General features: G+C 33.9%; 2 protein-coding genes across 2 annotated transcripts; one reads left to right on the forward strand and one right to left on the reverse strand.

Annotated features, from left to right (window-relative positions):
- Window positions 1–1,222: 1,222 nt before the first annotated feature.
- LOC142519054 (protein disulfide-isomerase like 2-1-like) lies at window positions 1,223–5,190 on the reverse strand. The gene is made up of 11 exons (XM_075621945.1): window positions 4,930–5,190; window positions 4,436–4,520; window positions 4,040–4,137; window positions 3,898–3,953; window positions 3,400–3,517; window positions 3,225–3,252; window positions 3,043–3,134; window positions 2,770–2,926; window positions 2,569–2,693; window positions 2,279–2,378; window positions 1,223–1,530 (listed from the first exon to the last, which is right to left on the reverse strand). Exons 1-11 carry the CDS (start codon window positions 5,079–5,081, stop codon window positions 1,456–1,458), a joined length of 1,086 nt encoding a protein of 361 aa, XP_075478060.1. The 5' UTR covers window positions 5,082–5,190; the 3' UTR covers window positions 1,223–1,455.
- Window positions 5,191–9,757: 4,567 nt separating this feature from the next.
- LOC142518581 (uncharacterized) lies at window positions 9,758–17,610 on the forward strand. Its single transcript, XM_075621375.1, has 10 exons — window positions 9,758–9,935; window positions 10,035–10,115; window positions 10,252–10,279; window positions 13,010–13,092; window positions 13,908–13,940; window positions 14,597–14,675; window positions 14,772–14,824; window positions 15,757–15,817; window positions 17,096–17,178; window positions 17,267–17,610. The coding sequence occupies exons 1-10, from the start codon at window positions 9,915–9,917 to the stop codon at window positions 17,354–17,356; spliced, it is 612 nt and encodes a 203-aa protein (XP_075477490.1). The 5' UTR covers window positions 9,758–9,914; the 3' UTR covers window positions 17,357–17,610.
- Window positions 17,611–20,552: the final 2,942 nt, after the last annotated feature.

The raw sequence follows: 20,552 nt of genomic DNA on the forward strand, positions 1-20,552 counted from the left end.
CCGCTTAATTTGACACTAAACCACATAGTACTTTATTTCGAGAGGTACTTTCAAATTTGACAACTAGTTTCTTGATTTGTAACAGAAGTCAATGAATCAGTGGGCTATGTTCCTTAGAGACAATGGTTAGATTTGAAAAGACATGGGAAAGTTGCTTGGATGCTCAAATCAAATAAGGATCGGAGTAATATATACTGATTTGTTGTAGTTTTCCCACAGGTTAGAGAAAGAAAGAACACAAAAATTCACTGTGAGACGGTCTCACAGGTCAATTTTATGAATCGGATATTCTGTTGGTCCCACTTGCGGTAATTTGAGATAATAAACCAAAAAATAAAGAATAAACTGGACATCGAGATTTACGTGAAAAACTCCTAAAAATTATTAGGATAAAAACCACGGGCAAGATGAAAAAATTCCACTATAATATTTTGTGGTGTATAACTCACTCGTTGTGTTTCTAAAGAGAACACACACTCTCTTAATACAGGAGAACAAACACCTCACAAATATTATAGAATTAAACACTCAAATGCTATAAGATGAGAGAAAACTCGAATAAAGGATGATTTCAGAATGAAAGAGAGATCTCTATTTATAGAGCTTCTTGTCTGTGTGAAGACGTGTTTTATACGCGTAAAACACGTCTTTCGTCTTCTGAAATGTTAGTCAACCACCACGTTTAAAATTCAGCCAACTTTTAATATTCTTGGCCCCATTTTGCCGACATATTCTATATGGGTCATCCACGAAAAGATATTAATTTTGATGTCAAAATATATTAATTTTTATTGTAAATATGGACAAAATTGATCCGTCTCACGAATAAATATCCGTGAGACCGTCTTATGAAAGACCTACTCAAGAAAGAATAGCATATGAATTTCACAAGTGATTTATTTATACGTAAAGAATTTCACCAGAAATAGATTTTTTGCATATGATAAAGAATGTCATGATACATCTTTGATGTAAAATGAAATTTTTTGCTGAATTTTTATTGGGATTATATTCAAACTCGATGAGCTTGCGTGTGACTAATTTGTGGAATAGATGCAATGGAATCATCATTAAACATCACTAACGTGACCGCATGAATGAAATTGTCCATGACTAACATGCATTTAATTTGATATTCGGAAGACAAAACGAAAAAATATGGTTTTGAAGAAAAAGTGTAATCTTTGTTTTTATTTATTTATTTTTGGAAACAGAGGGAAAATAAATCCAAATATACCCATTGATTTCTCGTTGTAAGTTATAAAATAGTAATAATAAACGCAGAGAAAAAAGATTTTCCCGAACAACTTGAGTTTTTCTTGCAATTAATTACTCAAAATGGAGTGTATATTAATGTCCTTTGGCGGTAACATCTAAAAGAGTAAAATGAAAAGAAAAGAAAACGAGATTACTGTCGGAATGTGTGAGAGAAATGTGTGTGCAAGGAATAATCCTTCAATGGTCCGAGAGAAATGTGGACAGGATATTCTTCTTTAGCGTGAACTCATCCGCCTTGGCTGGGTTGATAGACTGCAATAAACATCCATAATAACATCATCTAAGATTGTTTTGTCCCTCGCAAATTTTTATTCCTAGAACCGTTTTTTCATATTTTCTGAGTTGGGAGACAATGTTTGTTATAATCGGATTACGAACATCAGACATTGTCCCAAACTTCAGTGTTTCTAAACACTTGTTTTAAAATAAACTTTTTCAACCTGTATCATAGTTGGGGGTGGGTGTATAAAACAAAAGGATATTTTCGAGAAGGGACGAAAATATTTTCTAGTAGTGTAGTTTTTGTTTCTACATGTCAGAAAATATTTCTCAAGATGATTAAAATCTACCAAGACAATGGACATTCTTCAACTTCCGAAAAATGAAAAAGAACCACAGTAATACTAAGTTTTACCTCCTAACAAAAATGACCAACCGTGACAAATCTAATTCCAGAAATGAAACGATCTAATCCAAATGCAACGCGACAAAAGTGAAACCATAGTCATAATTAAGCAGTAAAATCTTTATATACAAATATATTAGGTAGAATTTGCAAGAGCTTATTTTAAGTGTTTCTAACCAATGAAATGTTTGGAAATTGTATATAGAAGCTGGGAAGCACTTCAAATAAGTTCTTGCAAGCACTAGCTAACTGGCATTTAATGAGGAAGAGAGTAGGATAACTGGTTAAAAGTTTTTAGTTGTGGTTCTAAGAAAGTCGAGAGAAAATTCAAGACATATAATGACAGGTATAGATCAAAGAACCACAAAAGTTTACCTGGGCTAGCATGCGTTCTAGTCGCTGAACTTCGTTTTTGGCATAATCAGCACCTTTGTCCAAGCAACTCTTGGCAGCTTTCACATATATCTTCCCGTATCTGAGAAAATTATGGAGAAGAAACGTGAAAAAAATGCAACCCCTGCTATATGTGAACATACGCTGTAAATTTAGTAATGAGTGATGAAATTACGACAAGTTTCCTACACAACTATGGACAAAAAGTGCAACGTATAATGTATTCATATATTTTGTAAGAAATATAAACAAGATGATGCCATAGAGACAACCTTGCAGTAGAACCCATAAGTTTTTCAGCTTCCACTTCTATCCGGTTGAATACCGCCTTTTTATCCTCATCTGTTGAACTTATAAATTCCTTCACTAAGCTATTTAGGGTCTCAACAACACCAGCCTAAAAGACGACAAAAAACTAAGCAGAATAAACAAGAAGTACCAGAGATGGAAATGCCTGTAAATTTGCTACTAACCTTAGAAGTCAATTCTCCTTTTCCATTTCGACTAGTTCCACACTTCTCATTGATGAAATTAACAAAGTCATCTAAATCTCTGCCACCATCATAATCTTCACCAGCCTTGTTGTTCTTTGGGAAAAATTTCAGGGTAGGAAAACCACTCACGCCGTACCTGCTTAGCAGGTCACCCAAGGTTATCCATACTGGAATTATCTTCAATATATTTTGTTGATAAGACAAAAGGAGGAGAAGCAACAGTCAGGGCAACACATTTTTTTGAGTACTTACTTCTCTGCAAGATTTTTGTAATTATCAGCCTCAACACTGGCAATTACAACATTTTCTTCCAAGTTGAATGCTTTTGCAACCTTTTCGTAAGTCTACATGTAAAAAGCAGAAAAAAGTTACGGATTTCAAATACATGCCACCACAGGACACTTTATTTCTTAAGGAGTCAAGAATGAAATTACAGGAGCAAGGTTCTTGCAATGGCCACACCTGGAAAAGTAAATCATTGATCAGAAATGAAGAGCATGTTTAAATGACTTAACACCACCATGCCAATGGAAGCCTATGAAGTTGCTACAGCCTATAAATACCTTATATCTGAACCATCTTATCCTAATTTTCAGGAATGACACTTACCAGGGTGCATAAAACTCCACAAGGACATCTTTTTTCTCATCGAGTACGATTTCATCAAAGTTGTCAGGAGTTAGAACCACCACACTCGAAGGGCTTTTAGCAATCTTAACATTTGTCCCTGAGAACAGAACATGACAACATTTAAGAAAATAATGTAATAAAGAACAACGTAAGAATGAATCTGAATAATATTTGTGCAAGAAGACATAAAATGATCACGTAAGTAGCCAAGTAATGTTCATAGGCATCAAACTTGAATTTATTTTGCATAAACAAAGCAAGACATATTTTATTTTGGACTGGAATTGGGGCCTCCATTCATGCAAAACATATTTTTCAGCCACTATGAATGCCAATTTCAACAATAACTTGTTTTAAAAAATAAATTAGAGCCTTTAGCGAGAAAAAAACGTAAAAAAACAGCGCACTAAGTTTTATCAAACATGCATAAAAAGTTAACAAGGAGTGCTACAGTATGTAACAACCAGAAACTTTTACCTCCTTCACTGTTAACAAATTCGGCAAGGGCTTCAGCACTTCGTTCACCTTCATACCTAAGAAACAGGACATTTACTTATGAGGAATGCACAACCGGAAAACAACATAATCTAAGAGTTTCGAGCTAAGCGCAGAAAATCACTTTTTTGGCTCCAAAGAGCCCTTAGGAAACCATTGGATGGTGGGATAGCCAGAAACCCCATATTTACTGCAAAGACTTTTGTGTTCATCACAATCAACCTGTGATATAATTACGCATCAAAGATTAAGACACCGACAAAAGAAATATAAATTGAAATGGGAATAATCTCCTCTCATACTTCATTGAATCCAGATCCTAAAAAAGAATCAAATGAGTGCCACGATATATCATAGGTGGTCACCAAATAGTTCCTCCTTAAATGAGAGAGAACATTTGACTGAATTACTGTGACATTAAGCTCTAGATGACAAATTATGAATTTTAAATTTCTTTAATATGGGTAACAAAATCAATATTAACGATGCAGTTCAAAACATTTGAAAAAAGAAATATAACCTTGCCAATTAAAACTGATTTGGCCTTCTTGAAACTCGCCCCAAGGTTTTCATACTCTGGAGCAAGCTTTTTACAGTGTCCACACCTGCAAAGAAAGGATCACACATCCTAAAAACCATTGTTGCGGTAGCAGCGAGGATCCCGAAAGGCTTCACGAAAATTTCACAACAGAAACAAGCAGTTTACTCCATATATTCAAAGAGTCAACTCCTACAGCTCTCAACGATTAAAAGAATTGCAGTTTACCATTGGAAAATGAAAAATAAAAATCTCGATTTGCATGGAATACAAGGTGGCCGGTATGAAATCCCGATAAACCTCTAATCTAGATCAACGAATTAAACTCCAAAAACAACATTTCCACTAAATCCACAAAACTCAAACCACCAATAGTCGTATACAAAAACCAGCAGCAGCGATACGAAAGCTTACACTCAAATTCATAAACTAAAATCACCAGAAACCAAAAATAGAGAATCAGAAACATTATATACCAGGGGGCGTAGAACTCAACGAGAGCTCCTCGATCTTGACCAACCTCTTTCTCGAAGTTGTCCTCGGTCAACACGACGACGTCGTCGGCAAACGCAAGAGCAAACAGGCACAGTGTCAAAGCGAACACCAAGCAGATCCACAGTCTCGCCATTTTTTTGTTCTCAAATAAGCAAATTTTAGTTTTCTCTGATCGAAGAAGAAACTGGAATGAAAATGAATTTATATAACAAACAGGCGTAGACTTTTCTTACCCTATGTTGACTATAGTTGAATCCGGCGTTTTCACCGATATTTGTCTATAAGACGAGTCAATTCTATCGTATAAAAAGTAATATTTTTTAATGGATGATCCAAATAAAATATACTTATTACAAAATACGACTTGTGAGACCGTCTCACGTAAGTTTTTATCTCGAAAGTGTGACTAAAGCTGGCTCAAGTACCCAAGCATTTTTATGGTGATGGGATACCTAACATAACCATTATGAATAGGCCAACCATTGACATAATAGATTGTCTAATTTACGACAATCTACTACATAACAATGAAACTTATGTTTTGATATAAGTTAAGATCTACATTCATTCTTCTTCGACTTAGTTTTTAGGATTTTGTTAAGTCCAAATCTTAATCTTTAGCACAAAAAGAATTGCAAAAAAATATTCAAATCCGACGTGAATATAAAACGATATGATAAGTCTAAATTCAAACCCGAATCAATCTGACTAACACGATCAACTCGATTTGATTTTTATCATACTTATTATTTTATAGAATTATAAAAAATCAAAACATATAAATGTATAATCATAATAAAAATATTTTAATTTAAACATATGTTAATAAAATCTAAATATAATATATATGTTTCATGTTTTTAAATACTTAAATTTAGTGGTACAATTGTCTAAATGATTAATTATTCCAAAAATAATAATTGTTTAGAAATTCAAATACTTCACAAAATAAATATTACATGTTTAAAATTTATGATATTAATATACAAGATCTTCAAACATAAAAAATGGAACTTAATTATTTCAAGATTCGCTTCTCGACCTTTTTATATGTTGTGCATTAGTCAAACCTTAAAACAAAATATGAAATAAAAATAAAATAAAAATGACTGTTTTTATAAAGTTTAGTTTACAAATTTCAATTAATTTACTTTTCAATGTATGTATCAATAACAATATAATAATTATTAATAATATATGGTAACATTATTCGAGCAAGCGTCATAATATTGGGGAAAAATTATTTTTTCGGGTCAGATTTCAGTTGGTTCGGGGTCAGATTTCGTGGTTCAATCCAGTGTGACCCGAACCCGAAAATCCCCAATCCTAACCCAAAATTTTTCGGTTTGACGAGTTGAGTTTGTTTTTTACACCCCTAGTTCAGTAGAATTAAACTTAAAAGTTAAACTTGAGTATTAAATGAACTTACAAGTCATCACATGCGAATAATATAAATGTTTCTTTTAAATAACACCTATATCTATGCATAAAATTAAAATTTGGCTCTATAAGTGTATGAGTTAGTAGAGTAGGTGATCGTTTGGTCAGTTTAATTTCTACTAACAATACTTTTCTCGGACAAGCCTGTTGCAACTTGCAGATGACTTGTCTAATATTATTTACCTAGCTAACGTGATTTTCAGGTTACTAATATAGTCTAATAATTTATTCAATGTACATAAAATGGTAACGATTATTAAAAAAAATTAAATTCATAGAGTAAGTAAAAATAGATATTAAAATCTGTATATTCATAAATTTCAAGATTATACATAATTAAATTATTTATGACATCTAGTCGATTTTTTTAAAAAAGTTTTGATGATTTTTAGAGAAACCTCGTTTAATTTTTCTTTTTAAAAAAATTGTGCTGAATTTAGTCATTGTAATACATAACATATTTATGAATTATATTAGAAATTATTTTGATATAACATTCTACAGATAAAAAAATAAACAAAGAAAGGTAAAGCATTTTTGTGAAGCTACACAACTAGAATTTTTAAAATCAATTAAACGCAAAATTTGAATTGAGAGTTATCTAATTAATTCAAGGTAAAATTTAATGCAATGAATAAATAAAGAAAGACAATTTAAAATGAAGTTTTGAAAATTAATTAGATGCAAAATTTGTTGAGAATCTCGGTTCACCTACCTTTTACCAATTTATATAATCGACTTTAACTTTTATTCTGGCTTTTGATAGGATCCCCTAAATTAGTAACATTCTCTCTCAATATATGCTAAACTAACTCGACACGATTAAATAATTAAGTGTTTTCAAGTATTTATCAAATGTGAGTTGCATACATAATTCGTGCAATTTCTTAGCTTTCGATCTATTAGACAATAACTATCAATGTGTATTTAATTTTATATGTCTGTGCAAATTGTAAATCCAAAGTTTTGGATATGATCTCTTAAATCCCAACAAATAAAAGAGTCTAGGTACTCAACAACATAAAAAATCTCAAAACCACAATTAAATGAAGTCTCTAAAGTAAAAATATAAGAAGAAGAACAAGAACTAAAAGATGTTGCAAGAAATCTTAACTTCGTGCTCGGTTTCTTTGCTCCGAATTGTCCTTTTCTCTCCTTTTTCTCCTTGGCTGCTGATGAACTCTCTGAAAATTATCAAAGTCTGCCCAGAAAACGTATTCTAAGTATTTAGCCTCGAGAAAGTTGGAAAAAAATTCAACCAAATATTTTTTTCCCTGTGGATCGCTATGGAATTCCAGCCCCAGCCCAACCTCCGCATACATTTTCTTCTTCATTCTATTCGGGTATGCTAGGACGACTGGAATTGCTCGCCCTAGCTCACTGTGCTCTCAAATCATCTTTGTTTTTCTTCTTGTGCGAGCTAGGGCGGTCATATTCACCCGCCCTAGCGCGTTTGGCTCGAATTTCGGGTCTATTTCTTCATGTGCTTCCTGGGACAGACATATTCATCCGCCATAGCTCGCCTTTCTCGACTTTGGCCTCTAAATCCATGTCTCTTGATAACATTTCCTAAACTCAAACACATGAAAAACAATCATTATGCATAACAATAAAAACATCTAAATATAGACTCGACCTAAACGAAATATGCATGATGCGACTCGAAATGACATAATAAAACGCACAAAAATGGCACACATCATATAACAATTGTTAAGATCAAACACTTACCATTAGGCAAAAAGATATAACTGTTAGTAAGGCGCAACTATATTTTCTTATATTCGTGAAAATGCAGAGTGCATCTATTTGGATGCTAATGGGTCGCGCTGTTAGGCCCATGAGTTTAGGTAGATGCTTGTCTATCTGCTAATGCTGTCTCATATCCTTATAAGTCAGTCTTACCATTTTCCTAGCGTCGTTCATGTCTCCAGTAGAGCCAATATTATCCGTTAAGATCTAACGTAACTTTTTTACGGCCAACCTAGTCAGCCAGATCAAATGACACGACTTCGGCAGCTTGACGCGTGAGAATTTCCTAGAAGATCACTCATCTAAATACTCATGTACGTTTAATCCATTTAAATATTTTATTTGTGAATTTTTCACTATATGTTTTTTTTGTGGAACAATATATATGGAAAATGATATTTTTGGTTATGTAGATTTGATTTTAATCTTCTATATTTTTAAAATTCAGTCTTATTCTGCTATTTTTTTATGTGTGATAATTTTGGTTAATTTTCCAACTTGACACTGGCGAGACACTGTTGCGGCATGATGTGGAGCTGACGTGTGTAGTGCAACATCATTACTCTCAATAAAATAAATAAAATTTCCAAGAAACACAAAATACATTATTAAAACTGAAATTTGATTACATAAAAGATTAAAATTATAAATAAATAAATAAATATACATGACAAAAATTGTAATTTTTCTTATTATTCAAATGAGAGTAATCGTGACAAAATAAGTATTTAAAAAAAATGGTTGAATCTCATGAAAAATTATAAAAAATTATCGTTGACATGAAAAATGGTTTATAAATTATAACAAAACAAATTTTTATGTATAAATATTTTAATTTATTATTTAAATTTTTAAATATGATTGAAATACAATATGATTAATAGTAGTATTAAGATTCAAATTTATGAATTTTTATATGAGAAAAAATAGATAATTTAGTTAAATTTTAAAGTTGACCCTATTGACTAATATATATCAATCCATTAATAAAAGTTCATATATCAATGGATATTTAATTAAGTTCGTCTTTCAAAGGATTGTTTTACTCATTTAATTTGGTAGGAGCATATTGTTTTCATATTTTTTATTATTTCATTTCTTATAAATATATTCCAAATATAGGAATAATTGATTTTACTTTAGAGTAGATCTCTTGTGACACGGTCTCACGAATCTTTATCTGTGAGACGAGACAATTCTACCAATATTCATAATAAAAAATAATACTCTTAGCATAAAAAGTAATACTTTTTCATGGATGACCCAAATAAGAGATATATCTCACAAAATACGACCCGTGAGACCGTTTCACACAAGTTTTTGCATTATTTTTATTTCATAAGTAAATGGAAATACTATATTTATATGTTAAAAGGAGAATTTCCATATAAATGTGAATATGGTGAAATCTGAATTTTGGTTTCTTAAAATAAAATGAATTCATCAATGAAAATGTATTGTTTTTTGAAAATTATTTTTATTTTCGAATTACTATTTGAAGTATTTCTTAATAATTCATTGTTATAAAAATCAATACAAAATTATTTTCTCAATTGTAAAAATATATAGGGGTCAATTGGAATTTACAGAGAAGCCCCTGTTTTCCCCCAAGTATTATTTTGAAAATTCAATCAATAAACTACTGTGTGTCTGTCTCATGATTCTTCCCCAATTTCATCCCATCGATTATTTGCCCTAATTTGATTCTGTTCATAGCTACATTTGATTTCAATTCACTGGGAATTCTGTGTAAATACAAGTTTTGAACTTCATAATGGCTCAATCCGGCAATGTCGTGAGTCCCACGCTCTTGTATATCCATGCTCGCCAATTATGCTTAATTTATCAATTCATGTAATATTTTTGAGCTGATGGGTGGGTACTTTACGTGTAGGCTGCTGGAGTTGACAACACTTTTAGAAAAAAATTCGACAGAGAGGAGTATCTACAACGAGCTCGCGAGCGTGAAGACAAGGTTTCTCTGTTAATTGACATAAACACAATTAATATTGCGCTTTTTTTATATGCTTCTTATTTTGCACTCCACTTGATTTTGATATGCTCCCTCCACTTGATTATGGTGATTTGCTTATTCATGTTCTTCCGTGCAGGAGGCTCAGGGCAAGGCAAAGTCAAAATGTAAGAGTTTGGTTTTCGTGGTTATTTGGATGGGTTTTTTTATTCATGCTTTGATATGAATGATATGCACATTTTGAGTCGAATCTGTGCCAAACTCTTAGGAAAAATTCAACTCAATATATTTCTCAACGCCTCAAACTTGTGTTCTGTTACCATTTGTATCTCCTAAATTCGTTGCAAAAGAAGAAATGAAAACAGAAAACGCGAGGTGGTTATTTTGTTGAGGTCGAACCATGTGGTTTTGTTCCCATGACGTCATCTTCAGTCCACGCAGGTGCTCGCCTAATTCTTGAAGCTTCTCATCCCGGTTTAAGGCTTGAGTATTTCTTAATGGGCTTGCTGCTGCTCAAACATCCCTCTTGCGGCCCCTTCTCTAGTTTGTTGCTCCATGAGTTTTGGCCTCAAGTCAATTTCTATTGGGCTATCACTCCTCCCATCTTCGAAATATACCTTGCCCTCAAGGTGCAGCTGCGAGTAAATGGAGCAAAATTCATGAAAGTTTTTGCTTGTTGTGTCTTCTGGAGGGTTGTTCGACCCTGGCACCAAATTATGCTCCCTGTGTTCTGGAATCTGTTCTAAAGAATTGTCCAACTCTATCCCTGGGACAAACTCTTTTTTATGTGCCCCTGCCAGAACCCCACTTGAGGTTTACAAATACTGATAGGCTTCTCGTTCAATAAGGCACATAATTGAGTGTAAGAGACAGAATCAGCTTCGGTATTTTGTTACCCATCATGCATTTTTGTCGGCCATGCCACGAAAATTCCATTGTTAAGGCTCCATGGTCATGCAAACAAGGCCCTAGAGTGTGGAGCCATTGCATTCCCAGTACCTCTTCCACCCCCCAAATAGGTAGAACATACAAATCAATGAAAAATCCAAGTCCCTGCAGAACTAATAGAACCTTCAAACATTTTTTTTATCACACCAGAGGTATTGCCCACTTCCCGTATATACCTTAAATCGCTTGGTTATTGAGCATGGAAGTCCCAACTTCTCAACCAACCCTTCTTGAATGAAATTGTTTTGACTACCGGTATCAATTAGGACCTCAACTGGAACCTGCTGGTAAGTTGCTGTAATGTGGAAGATTTGATGATTTCAGGCGCTTGCTAGAGCGTGCAAGCTGACCACAACTTCTTCCTCACTTTCTATATTTTTCTTCTTATCTTTATAGAACTGCAGCCCTTCACGTGGTTCATCCACTTCAGCTCCCAAGAGGACCATCACCCTATTCTTACAGCGTTGATTGACGTTATACTTCTCCTCACAACTGAAACAAAGCCCCTTGTCACGCCTTTCCTGAATCTCTGTACGGGACAATCTCTTAATAGGAAATTTAGTTGTTGCTGAGGCTTAGGTGGAGTATTGTTGGGTTGGGTTGCTGAATGCAATGACCTTTCCCCGTGTATGGCAGCCCCTGCTGCTTCCTGCTACCGCTTTTCCGTGTATCGGCGTCATCGAACCATTATGCATTGTATCCTTCTCATCACGCCTCTAAGATCATCATTCCTTTCTTCAAATAGCGTGCTTTAACCATCGCTTCCACAAGGCTTCTTGGCGACTATATCAACAACTCTCTCCGGATTTCAGGTTTGAGGCCCCAAATAAAAAAATTGATGAACAATGGCTCGGGAACTCCGATAATTCTATTCGTTAAGCCTTCAAACTCTGCTCGAAATTGTGCAACACTTCCTGTTTGCACCATCTTTCGTAATTCTGTCAAAGGATCATCATAGATAGAGGATCCAAATCGCTCTCTTATTTCCTCTAGAAACTGCCCCAATCAACTAAAGCCCTATTCCGATCCATCCATTGATACCAAGATGCTGCCTCCCCTTCCAGAATGAAGGCCACCATTTGCAAACGTATATCAGGCGGAATGGAATGTAGAGAGAAGTATTTCTCAACTTTGTAAATCCAATTGTGCACCTCCTCACTATTAAACCTCGGTATTTCCATTTTAATCCCTTCATGTAATTAGCAAATTCAGGGTCGAGCATAGTTACCTTGCGACTGGTCTCCATCTCAGAATTGAAATACCGTGGTGAGTTGAGCTTGTTTTCAGAGGAATCTGGTAACTGATTCAGTTGCCCAAAACAGAGGCCCATGGAAGACATAAACTGCTCCAACATGGTGGTGTAAGTCGCTAACCGAGCATCAGTGTGTAGCTTAAAGTTTGTCTCGAGTTGCCTCATCGCCTCAGCAACATCTTCGTTCCTCATGATGAAGGATCAACGAGAGCACCGGTGATATCAATGATATGCACACTTCGAGTACGTGTCAAACTCCAAGGAAAAGTTTAACTCGATATCTTTCTCAATGCCTCAAACTTGTGTTCTTTTACAATTTGTATCTCCAAAATTACCGGCAAAAAAGGAAATGAAAACAGAAAACACGACTGCATAAGGTGGTTATTTTGTTGAGGTCGAACCACGTGGTTGTGTTCCCAAAATGTCATCTTCAGTCCACGCAGGTGCTCGCCTGATTCTCGAAGCATATCCTCCCAGTTTAATGTTCTTGGGCATGAGTATTTCTTGACGGGCTTGCTGCTGCTCAAACATCCCTCTTGCGGTCCCTTCTCTAATTTGTTGATCCATGATTTTTGGGCTTAAGTCAATTTCTATTGGGCAATCATGCTTTGTTGTGTTAATAACAAAACTGGTTAATATTGGGTTAGTATGTTGTTCTAAAGTTTGATATTTTGGGTTGATTGTTGCTTTCACGCAGCACGGGGCCCCATAGTCCAGCGGAAACCTTTGAAGCACAGGGATTATGAAGTGAACCTTGAATCACGCCTGGGAAAGACCCAGGTTAGCGTTAACTTCTGTATTTTGAGATTCTTACTCTTCTTAATGTCAGAATCAAGATTCAATTGTTTCCCTGATGCATAACTAATAAGTGGTGCGCGAATGTTGATACTTTTGGATGTGAGATTTGTGAATGTTGGTTCCTGAAAATCAGTGGCACTTTTGTTCATCATGTGGCTGATAGTAAAACATAGATGGAGAAGATTTTTGGATGCCTAAAATTCTTATTTCTTATTGTTTGTCTGTCACAATATTGGCATGCCTAGAGCAAAAAGTTTTTTTTATTTTATTTTTCGGGATAAATAAATCATACAGAACCCCTATTAACAGATCCATAATGACGCCGTAGGATCTATTACGACAACTGAACAAACAATTGTCTCCATTCATAAAATGATTATACTGTCATTTCAAGTGTTCACTTTTCTTCTCCATTCTAATCTCACGTTTCTTTGGGGTTGATACATTTGAAGTGATGTAAAAGAATAGGCAATGTCAGGATTCAAGTGCGCTTGACTGTAACAGGTGTAGAAATCACACATTTTTCTTTACTCTTTTATAATACTACTGATATTATTATATTATTGTTCTTCTTTCTCCATTTCTGATTAACGTTATCTTATTGAAGAAGAATACACATGTTATGGTTAAAAGTTATGGAAGTGTAATTTGATGGATTTTGATTTTCCCTATATTTGAAGTCCGCTCTCTCCTTTTCTTGTGGTTTTCCCTAGTTTTCATTGGAAAATAGCACAATGTATTAGCATGCGCAAGTAGATATATATTTTGATGTACGGTGTTGTTTATTGCTTTTGCAGGTTGTGACGCCCATTGCACCTCTAAGTCAACAGGTAGCTATCCATAATTTCTCTTATTGTGCTTGTGTTGTTAGTATTGTCTTTTCTGGTAAAAGTCATTCAGATTTTCCCTAGTTTATGTGAAAGTGATGCAACTTAAAATGAATGTTGAATGGATGTTGCCTTCTTTTATATCTAACGAGAAAGGACTCCAGCTCTCGAGATTGTGTTGGGACACAACTTGAAATTTACTGAATGGATTCCCATGGGATTAGGACCCTCTATAAATTTTTAACAACCTAATGTTTTAAATCATGCGACTCATGAACGAGTCATCTTCACGAAATGAAAGCATTTCACACGACAATTTTTTTTGGGGCTGAAAAGTTTTTCAGGTTCAATTTTTTTGGGAGTGCTAGCATCTTTTCATATTCAATTTTATTGTTGAATTGATTAATTCATTTGCATGCAAATTGATTATTTCTTTTAGTCCTCATTTATCATAACGAAACTGTGAAATTTTCCGATAAGATTGATAATTGAAATCTTATTTTTAGCAATCTGCTTCTTCATATTTGTAAATTTGTTTGCCCCACTTCGTTGATTCAATCTTCTGAAAATTGTGAAGAAATTTTGGTGTAGACTTAAATTTTCCGTGCTCTTCAGTTTAATTTTTGTTTTACCCCATAACTTAATCATTTTTCTTTCAGGCGGGATACTTTTGCTCAGTTTGTGAATGTGTAGTAAAAGATTCTGCAAACTACTTGGATCATATAAATGGAAAGAAGCGTATGCCTTCTTCTAATTTACGATAAGATTTGTTTGTTTGGACTTCATCTGCTGCGATTTATGATTACTGGCATATTTTTGTATTCTTTTTCTTAGATCAACGAGCATTGGGTATGTCTATGCGGGCTGAAAGAGCGACTTTAGAGCAAGTAGGAGCCTTGAATTTTTTTAATCTATTGATGCTTTTTCTAGGTTATCCATTAAATGATTTCGATGTTCTGCGCTATTTCTTTTAACCTATATGAGGTCAATTTGAGCCAATTTATGAGTGATGATCAAGACCGTGTAACTTGAACCCCATTTTTCAAGTACCAACATGCTATACTTTCAGTGACAAAATGGTGTAGATACTGCATTATAATGGTCTATGTGCATTCTGAGACAAATCACACTTTTGTTTGTTTGTTTGTTCATATGGCTGTTTGTAGAACAGTCAAGGCATGAAGACTCTATGGTTTTAATAGGGAGAGTGTTAGGTTGTTTCTCGACTCTTTTTGTTTCTGGAGGGTAGGATCGACCCCCTTCCGTGGAACTTTTTAAGTTAACTACATTACCCCAATCTCATATTTGAACTGTTTTATTCATGGATAGATATGTCATTACAGAACTGTAATAGTTCTACAAGTAGCTCATGCATTAAATTTTTTGGGGGTAATAAAGAGTGTTTGAATGATTTATTATGGTCGACAATTTCAATAATTGCCTTTTTGTTGTTGCTTTTATGTATGATATTTTTATCCTGATTTTTAAGGCATGATTGTACTTTGATCATCAATTGAAATGCATCGTGATGGACTACAAAGTGTGCTGCAATTTGTTGAAACAAAGGACCTTTTCTAGCGCTGATGGTTAAAACAAATGTTCATGTTTTGATCCCTGCATTCTGCAGAAGTTCAAGACATGAGTATCTTGAAATCTTTTTTCCCATGCTTCTTAAATGAGCCAGTTACCGGCACAGTGTCTATTCCATGCCCGAAAATGGAAATTCTGAACCTATCACATAATAATTGTCTTATCTCTGACCACAACTATATTTCTTGTACGACTGACTGTATATGTTTTAACATTCCTTGGTGAACAGGTCCAGGAGCGGTTTGAAGTTCTCAAAAAGCGGAAAGATACTGGAGGGTTTTCAGAGCAGGGTAAGACTTAGAATGAAAGGGTTCAATTAGTATAATATGTCTCAGATTTAGAATATACATATCCATTTGGATAATTAATATTTTTTCGCTCTTGGAACACTATTGGTTGAGGTGATCGGATTATGTGATAGATAAATTCAGTGATAATTTTGAGTTGATAACGATTAAAGACTGTTCTTAGTATGATGTTTGGTTTGTGGGGTAGATTACTGATAATTCAGGTTATCTTCGTACTCTGGCTGATATAACCTCCCAACAATGTATATCTGATAATTAGAATGAAAACCTATGCTGTACTCTAAGGTTTGGTCTCTTCGTATTGGCGAGGGGTATTTTGGTAAAATATGTTTATACATTCGTGCTACGGCTGAAATTTTTGTGAAAGATCAGCACCCATCATCTAATATTTCATCGCATGAATTATGTGACTGGGCTTGGTTTCGTATTTTCCCATTTTGACCCCACAATGTGAAGATATGTATGCCACTGTCATATTATCTGATAGTTGAAATATGAATGTAAGTGTATTGCATCTTTTAGACATCCTTTATAAAAAAAATCAGTCAACTTAGTTGTAGGGGTGTCCTATTTGCGACATCTATGTTGCCAGTATCAATTGAAAAGTGTGAGGACATCATGTACGAAGTTCTGTGAAGCAGATAGATGATTCAGTGCATTTCTTTCATTTATCGGAATTGCATCTTCTTTATGGGCTTGATATGAGTTCCCAAATATTCTAATTTCAGCAATTGCGACCCCACAAATCAGGCAACAAAACAATTCAATTGACGATTCTTGTATGGAAGTAATCTAAATCTCTTTAACATTGTTATCAATATTCACACATCATATTGAGGTATTGATTCTATTTTTGCCAATGGGCCCTTTATACCTAGAATGTTTGTGAAAAATCAAGGAAATAGCACCTCCGTCCTGATAAGAAGGTTTGAGTTGAATGCCTTTGGTATTGTCTTTAATTTTCCGTTAGCCAATAGTGTTATATTTCTGTTATCGCATTGATATTTGTGTCGACCTGTATTGGATGAGTGTGGTGTGTATTTAGGATCATTCTGATACATATAGGCTTCATACTATTTATGGCCGATTTTCAAGACCATTTTCGTGGTTGAACATGTATGTGACTTTTCCTGTCTCACACAGTTGACGGTTGCTTGTGCTTGTGTTTGCTGTGCCTGACTTTTTAATCTATATTGTTATTTGTTAGCCTCTGATGATGAGCGACTTGCTTATAGTACACTCTGACTGTTCTCATTTCAGATTTTGATGAGAGAATCCTGAAACAACAGCAAGATGAGGATGAAAGAAAGCGCCTAAAAAGAGAGAAAAAGAAAGAGAAAAAGGTTGGTGCTCAGTCTCACTCTTGTTACTTCTGGTATGATTATCCACCCTATTACAATCACTAATTGTTTATCAAAATCCCTTATTCAGAAAGACAAAGGAGTAGAGGAGGAACCTGAGATAGACCCTGATATCGCAGCTATGATGGGATTTGGGGGCTTCGGGTCGTCGAAAAAGTGATCTAGGAGTTATTTGTTGTAGTACAAGGATTACTGTCATAAATTGATCTCTCTTTGCGGGCTTTCTAGCATCTTTGTGCTGAGTTTCTACTGCATCGTCTTCGAACAAAGTAACTGCAATGGGCTTTCCTTACCCTTTAATGGTGCGTTATTATTGTAGTCTTATTCTTCTAATAATTCTCCTTTCCTTTTTGTTTTTACTTTTTCACTCCTCTCAGGGAGATTTGAATCAATGGCGCACGTTATTGCAAGCTATTTTTATTTTTAAAAAATTCAAACTTTTAATTTCTAGTCTCAAAATACTTTTAATTGAAGTTTAGATTTTGGCATTTCCATTCCCTGTTGGACCAACTGTTTGGTCATAGTTCTCAAGTAATCTCATTTAAATTTGTATCTTGAATTTATTTGTGATAAAAAAATCTAATCAAATTTATTTACTGTAATATTTATAAAAATTATAATTTTTATTTTATACTTAAGTGTATTAATTATCTAGATATATACTTATGATCTTTCTATAATGATATTAGTTTTGTGCTAAAAATTGTAATTTCAAATTTGTTAATCAAGGGTAATTTTTTTAATGAGTAGGTTTCTTGTGAGATGGTCTCACGAATCTTTATCTGTGAGATGGGTTAATCCTACCGATATTCATAATAAAAAGTAGAGTAGGTCTCTTGTGAGACGGTCTCATAAATCTTTATCTGTGAGACGGGTCAACTCTATCGATATTCACAATAAAAAGTAATACTCTTAGCATAAAAAATAATACTTTTTTATGGATGACCCAAATAAGAGATCCGTTTCACAAAATACGACCCGTGAGACTGTCTCACACAAGTTTTTGCCTAAAAAGTAATATTCTTAGCATAAAAAATAATATTTTTTCATGGATGACCCAAATAAGAGATTCGTATCACAAAATACGACATGTGAGATCGTCTCACACAAGTTTTTGTCATTTTCTAATATCAGAACATAATTATCATATCACGAACCAACTTCAAAATGCAATAACATTTGTGAAACTAGGCAGTGATGTCTTCGTCCCTGTTGCGTTGCTACCAAATCCAACCTACTGTCCGAAACCATATTTTTCCTTTCCAAATTTGTAAAATTGGTCGATATCAAAGTAGTAGTTCAATGTCTTCAATTTCATCTGAAATTAACCTCAATCAATTTTAAGGTCGGACCATAAAGTTATGTTCATTCTACTTAAATACCATCAGTACATAAATGACAATACACGACACAATTCAAGACGATTTGAGCCATTTTTCTAATTGGATTTGGACAAAACTCAAAACATAAAATTTGTATATATATTGGATTTCTATTGAAACTGGTCTCATCTCATTTGGACTAATATCTAGATTATCATATTATAAACCATAATCACCGTCGCACTTTTCATATAATTTCCTACACTTCATTCACCTATTTAGTTCAATTTCAACATTCATGTTTACTATTTCATTTCCACGTCTCAATATCATCATCTTCACATCAACATTTCAATAACCAAGTGTACTGCATTCGATATATAATTCCATTCAACATTAACATTTGAGCATAAACTCAAGCACAATTTTCAGGAACCATTTGAAATCATATACAATCAGTACTCATTATTGTGTTCATACATAATATTATCAAAACATGAAACATTCTATGAATTAAAACTCAATTCATGTCGATAGAATATTTAATGTCATATTCGTAAAATATATAAATACATTATTAATTGGGTCGAAAAACACACACAATCTTGATTTTGATAATAACAAAACTTGTTATTGTGTTTCTAAATATTTACTAAAGTGTGTAATTGTTAGCTCAAGTTGGAAACTGGAACTTGAATTTAGCAAAACTGAAAATCTGGCAAGTTTCAATGTTTTGATTACATCTTACAACTCAGTAATGCAAATGACAAACCGTCAAAACTACTGAACATAAAACACAATTTGAGACAAGTTGTATTTTGCGTCAGTTGGGCTAAATCGGATGTTATCTAGAAGAACTGATAGTTGCAAGACCAAACTGATTGGACGAAAACAACAATCAGTTAGTGATTAGCAATTACGGTATTTTGCTCAGCCTGATCAGCTCGGTTATCCAAATGAAATAATTTAGTATATATTACGAAGCTAAGACAATGATATACAAATCATATTCAAAAGTCAAAATCTGAATTAGAATGTAATATGCTAATAGATAACAAGAAGATACAAGTTCTGAAGACTGATTTCAGCAGACAATGTGGTTCAATTGAGCAGATGAGCAAAACTGACGGACCAATTTACTAGGTTCAGTCTGACAAATGAGCCAAATTGAATGATCAATTGAGCAGACGAGCAAAACTGAATGACCAGTTTAACATGTTCAGTTTAGCATATGAGTAGAACTGAATGATCAGTCTAGCTGAAGAGCCCAACTGAACAAAACATCAAAATAAGTTAGGTTCGAGAAAAGTTGCTAGCAAGGCGAGAATAATAATTTCATCTTCACCCATAAGCACTCGGTATTGTGATTTAACATAAATTTCAACACCACGAATGAATTGGACTGATCACACATACGCTTTTGGCAGCCTTATCGAATGGTGAAGGATCATAGAACAGAGTTTGAGGTTGCGGATCCTGAGTCGGTGCTCGAAGGTGATCTCAATGGCTTTAACTTTTGAGCTTTCTTTCTGCCTGCCTTGGACAAAAATGAAGACTGAACACCTTTGAAATTTATTATTTGCTTTTCCCTTCCCAAAACCTGCAAGCAGCCAGAGTCATTTGGAGCATATAGCTGTGTTTTTGCTCTCTCGATATTAATTATAACTATTTGCTCAAAAAAAGTATTAATTGTAACTATTGATTTGTTATTTCATTGCTTCTTAGAATCACCTATTATTATGAGACCGAGAGCTTGACCCAATGATCTCATCAAAATTTCTTATGTATTGACTCAAGTTCGAGTTTCCCCCATCCCTAGATCGTGATACAAAAAAAAATCACCTATTATTATTATAAAAAATAAAAAACATGTGCAATAAAATTTATTTATATCATATAAATAAAGTATTATGAAACATTTTATTTAACTCTATAATTTTCTCGGCTCTGTTTGACAAGTATTTTGAATGTTTTTAGTATTTTATAAGTCAAAAAACTTACGTCATGATTGATACAATGAATTGAAATAAGGTA

This window comes from Primulina tabacum, chromosome 11 (genome assembly GCF_025594145.1).
Source record: "Primulina tabacum isolate GXHZ01 chromosome 11, ASM2559414v2, whole genome shotgun sequence".
In the NCBI taxonomy this organism is placed as follows: Eukaryota; Viridiplantae; Streptophyta; class Magnoliopsida; order Lamiales; family Gesneriaceae; genus Primulina; species Primulina tabacum.

Bases quoted from the DNA above. Each gene is read 5' to 3' on its own strand.
- LOC142518581 (XM_075621375.1), top strand. From the start codon at position 9,915: ATGGCTCAATCCGGCAATGTC. The intron at 13,093-13,907 runs GTTAGCGTTAAC...TTGCTTTTGCAG, and splicing joins CACGCCTGGGAAAGACCCAG to GTTGTGACGCCCATTGCACC. The intron at 13,941-14,596 runs GTAGCTATCCAT...TTTTTCTTTCAG, and splicing joins TTGCACCTCTAAGTCAACAG to GCGGGATACTTTTGCTCAGT.
- LOC142519054 (XM_075621945.1), bottom strand. From the start codon at position 5,081: ATGGCGAGACTGTGGATCTGCTTGGTGTTCGCTTTGACACTGTGCCTG. The intron at 4,138-4,435 runs GTTATATTTCTT...ATTATATCACAG, and splicing joins AATCAGTTTTAATTGGCAAG to GTTGATTGTGATGAACACAA. The intron at 3,253-3,399 runs GTAAGTGTCATT...TTACTTTTCCAG, and splicing joins GTGGAGTTTTATGCACCCTG to GTGTGGCCATTGCAAGAACC.